At 34.2% G+C, this 5,292-nt stretch overlaps 1 protein-coding gene across 2 annotated transcripts in view; it reads right to left on the bottom strand.

Annotated features, from left to right (window-relative positions):
• The window catches only part of LOC131801556 (dedicator of cytokinesis protein 3-like), a 168,932-nt gene that overhangs the window by 65,271 nt on the left and 98,369 nt on the right, over window positions 1-5,292 (bottom strand). For both annotated transcript variants that reach the window (XM_059120329.1, XM_059120338.1), the window contains exons 2-3: window positions 3,946-4,187; window positions 3,738-3,886 (exon numbers count right to left, since the gene is read on the bottom strand). In XM_059120329.1, coding sequence (XP_058976312.1) covers window positions 3,738-3,886; window positions 3,946-4,187 — 391 coding nt within the window. The remainder of the gene's footprint in view (window positions 1-3,737; window positions 3,887-3,945; window positions 4,188-5,292) is intronic.

Below are 5,292 nucleotides of genomic sequence, written 5' to 3'. Positions count from 1 at the left end.
CTGTTATTTGAGTATTTGTTGAAACAGTTTTCAGCTCAACTACCCTTGAATAAATATTTAAGCAGTTGGGAATTTGAGGTTTAGGTAAAGACTAGTTTCGCAAAAGTGGAATTGTGTCATTATACTCTACATAGTAAGAGTTGGCAATTTAATATGTCATTCGTTATATAACATCCCGAAAAAATTATCTGAGAGTGTATGATAAGTATTTTTTTTTTCATTATGATCAAATATTTTGAACCAATTTTTCTAAGGGGTAATACTCCCCTATATTTATCGCAGATTCTTTAGAGAAACGTAGCTGTCCGCATAGGTTTTCTAGGCTGAAAAAGTCCCTGAGAGACTACTGAGAGATTTTTCTCTCATTAAATTGTTGTAATATGGCAAGTGTGTGATATTGCATGATTAAATCATAAGATTTTAAAATCCAAATTAATTTAGTGACAACATTTTCCCAATGAATTGATTCGATCGCTTATATGGCTGGTAAAGCCTCTTGCTTTTTTAAAGACTTTAGAAATCCTTCTGGATCCCGATATCAGCAGCTCCTTAAAGAGGAGATTTATAGTTATATTACTGTGAAATATCTTGTTGGCCTTTCTTTGTTTTTGGAAGCTAACGACGCAACGACTGTGCTAAAATGATTATTTTATTTTCTTTTGAAAAATTTTGAGCTTTTGTAGAAAAGGTAACAGATTGCTAAGATTGGTAAAAATACTGCGATGTGCCAAGTTTACAGAAAATCACTGAATCTCCATATAATACGAATTTGGACGACAGAATTATCCAGTTTTTATTTGGCCTTATATACCTTTTGTTTTGTAAAACCTCAAGTGCAGCCAACAAGCGACTTGATGGTATTGTTCATACTTCTGTTAATTTGGGCGGTCGACTAACCTAAGCTATCAAGACTTAGTCCCAACGTTAAGTAATATGTGTAACCATATGTTAATGAGCCAATCAGCGAAAGACATATCCATAATCCTCTAATAGCTGTACCGGACTAGATATGTTAGCATTAATTTTTCGCACAAACTTGGGGGCTGTATGAGCCGAATAACCCATTTCAACAAACTACCTTCGCTATTACCGTAGGCTGAAAATAATGGATTATTCCTAAAAAAGTACAAAACAAAGTAACTTATTTCTCTCATTACAACGTAATAAGTAACGGCGGCACAGCAAGATAACGTTCGACCATTTCGAAATTGAAGGTTGGGAGTCCTGTATCCCTTATGTCTCACTTTTACTAACTGGGACTGAAGGTTACTAAAATTTTACTCAAGCCCGTAAACTTAGGACACTGAAAATGGGCAATATAAGTCCACGACTTAGTAAAGCGTCCACAAAAAATGTATCTTCCGATTAAAGGTATTTTTGGGGTTTAGTCACATTTGTCCAACGAATTTGCAGAAAACAAATAAAGAACCCTTCCGATATTAGGTATTTTAATGATCTTTGCGATATTTTCAATAAAATTGTTTAAAATTTGGTATATTATGTTTGTGAGTGCTACTGGCTCCTCTGGTAGCAAATTTAAGCCCACCACATTTGTTATACCCTACACCATTCATACTATGGAGAATATATTAACTCATTCTAGACCCAATAAAGTATATTCATATATTCTTGATCATCGTACAATTCTGAGCCGATTGGGCATGACCGTCGCTCGTAATCAAGCTAGACCCAATAAAGTATATTCATATATTCTTGATCATCGTACAATTCTGAGCCGATTGGGCATGACCGTCGCTCGTAATCAAGCTAGAGACCAAACGGCATGTGATTGAAAGCTAATATTCTGTCTATATCTGTTTTTTTATCTGCAGGCAGGTAAAGTTCGAAGATTAGCTATATTGCTCAATGTTTTGATGTAGCCTCCAGAAAAGAAAGTCACAAAGTCGGGCGGGCCGACTTTATGATAGTTTACACCCCTTTGCATATTTAGTAAAGATAGAGATAACAAATAAAAAATATAATAAATCGGATAAACAATATATATGGGAGCTATAGCTATATCCGAACCGATTTCGATTAAATTTGGCATACTTATTTCCAGGCATATTTTGGTCGTATATGCAAAATTCCATTCTATTTGGGCGTGTAGTTTGGTGGACAATACAAAAAACAAATCGGACGAAGATATATATGGGAGCTATATCTAAATTTTTACCGATGATCTCCAATTTCATTAGGGTTCGTACTTGGCTCAAACAAATTATTTGTGCAAAATTTCATCTGGATCGGGCTATAAATGCGACCTGTACTTTGTTTACAGAAATACATCGACGGACGGACATGCATAATCCGACTCAGAATTTGATTATATACAGATCATCAAAATGAGCTATGGGTCTATCTTGTTTCCTTTTGACTGTTACAAACAAGTGCACAAAGACATTATACCCAGACCAGCTTGTAGTGTAGGGTATACTAATATATTTGAGTATGCCGAATTAACAATATTGCAAAGGTTACGCCTTTATGAATTTTTTATTATGCTACTAGGTACCATTTTATTTTTTCTACAAGATACGATTAATTCGCCATCCTAAAAGTATGCTTTAAATTTTCACGGATTTATTATACGACTCACTATGGTACTGGTTATTATTTCTGCGGATTTAGTTGTAACATGCAAATGAGAGGTTTACCCATGATAACCTCCATGGAATCAAATTCCGAGTCGATTTATGCATGTCCGTCCTTCACTCTGTCTGCCGTTTACTTTTTAAATATTATTTGCTTAGCGGGCGAACCCTATTGAAATGAGATTTGGCAAATAAGTTCGAAAACAATCTATAAATAAGACCGGTTCAGAACTACATTCCTTAAAAGATGTCAGATACAGATCGGTTGAAAATTATCGATCAAATTCGATGCAAATTAGGTTTGATTTTGGATCATTCTATCATGTTTCGACTAGAATTCGTTAGGCGTAGCTTTGCTAATCATGCATATATTGTCGGCCCTACCCATCTTTTGTCCTTTCTTCACAGGTTTGTTTTTTCTGAATTTCTTTAGAAGAAACCCTCCACTGGACCTTATTAAATGATCAGACCTATGCAGGTTTTAAAATCTTCTAAAGGTCTTCTTTACATAGAGGATCTAATAAGAATCTTCTGCAGGTTATTTATGGTTAGATCCATTCAGCAGGTCCACTGCAAATATACGACTTCCTGTAGTTCTTCTATCAATAGAAGGCTTTCTAGAGGTTTTTTATAGCTAAAAAAGCATCTATAAATCTTCCCTAGAGAGAGATCTACCCCTCTGGAAGTCTATAATAGATAAAATATTTTCTAGAAGACCCTCTAGAGGTCTTTTATAGTTAGCAGATCTTCTAAAGGTTTTTTATAGCTTGGTGATCATCTCCTTCATTTTTACGCCTCGAAGATGGAAGGCTCTTTGGAGGCCTGTTATAGATGCAAGAACTTCTCCAATAATTAGAAAAACTCTTATGAGATATTTTATTAAGAAGGAGGTACTAAAAGTCAAAGAAACTACATCATGGCGAAATACTGTTAAGGAGCGATCGTCAAGAGATAAATCTTTGGAAATTTCTGGGTTGGATGGAAATTTGAAATTTTGCTCTCTTCTTTAAAGCAAGCCGATCGACAGCAACTTTTATGCAATAACTTGGTATGATCATCACTCTTGGGAGAGATGTGGCGGAATATTTGGAAATTCGTACCGTTGTTAAATTTTGATTTGTTAAATAAATATCATTTACTCACCGATTACCCCAGTCGATTTTCGACACAACAGTCATTTGCAATTCCAATGTTTGATCTTGGGTTAAAGTGGCGCCCAACAATTCGCGACGGCTTTCCAATATTGACAACATCACCTTGCGTAACGTTGTGAATTTGTAGGTTTCTCGATCCTAAAAAAAATGAAAATCAATGAGACAAACTTATCAAAATAAATTCTCCATTTACATACCACAAACAGTTTCTTCCATATTTCCGACCATTCCCGGAGAACTTGTGTACATTCGGCAACGACCGGATCGATTTTGCTCAAGTCTTTTATGTGTATATAGGTTTTGGGAAATATTCCCACCGCCCGCGATTTGCGCGGACATGTGCCGCGAAACCATTTGGGACATTCTTCTAGAATTTCCACCGAATCACCGACATCTAAGGCCAAGCCGCAACGCACGTCACCATGCCAGTTGTGTATTGCTGGAAAAGGAGGAAAGAAATGAATTATAAAATTATATTGAATGACATATTTTACGATATTCTAATCAAGGATTGTTAATTGAAAAAGGACCATTTTTGTAGTGGGATTTTCGAACTTACTTCTTTAGTTTAATTAAATATCTATAAAATTTAAAAGAAAAAATATTTATGAAAAGTCCAAAATCTGCTATGGGTAGATCTTAGGGACTACTTTATTTGCCAAAAAATTTATAAGATTTTTAATTTTACTAATTTTTGGTCGGTAAATAAAATAAATGGACAGTTCTTCTACCAATAAAGTCCTACAGTCTTTGCGATATAAGCCAGGACCATTATGCAAAACAATTCGAAATTTCATTAGTAAATTAATTGAGCCAGCAAATTTAAAATATTTGTTTCACAATTTGAAATCTAGGCCCTTTAAAATTTTAAATCTTTCTAAAAATTTCCAATCCATTTGACGGAATCCAAGCGTGAATGTTTCCATTAACATCTGATGGCATTGGGAATAGAAATTTGCCACGTTGTATAAATTTGTCATTGTTGCTGTTGCAAATTATCCATGTCGTAATGAAGTTTCAAATCATAATAATTAAAAAATATTTAACTGTTCTCAAAAATAATGATGAGTGTTTTTTTAAATTGCATCAAAATTGAAATTTCCTGATTTAAACTGATTTTATAAAACCCAAATGAAAGTGATTCATAGAATGCAGAATGCTACTTACTTTCATACATATACACAGACATGTATTTATAGCTAATTGCGATAGGTCTTGTTTTTTAAAAAAGAAGACACAACAACAACAACAATGTATTTTCTTGGCCAGCGTTATTATAAATCAAGTAAACTGCCTTCTTTGGGGTTTATGGGTCACGTTTATTTTTTAAGGAAATTTACTTATTTACATTAAATATTAAATATATGCCCTTAAAACTCAAACTGACGTTTTAAGGTGTCCTTATCTCTAAAGGGTCGTTATCTCGTCTCCCTCACCAATCTCTACGGGTGAGATAAAAAACTGCAACAAAGTCAAACGCCATAATATTTACATTTTTTTTAAATTTTATTGAGTGAAAACAAAAAATGTCGGAAATAGGATCA

Source organism: Musca domestica, unplaced genomic scaffold, assembly GCF_030504385.1.
Source record: "Musca domestica strain aabys unplaced genomic scaffold, Musca_domestica.polishedcontigs.V.1.1 1, whole genome shotgun sequence".
In the NCBI taxonomy this organism is placed as follows: Eukaryota; Metazoa; Arthropoda; class Insecta; order Diptera; family Muscidae; genus Musca; species Musca domestica.
This window is presented reverse-complemented; position numbering and strand designations above follow the sequence as displayed.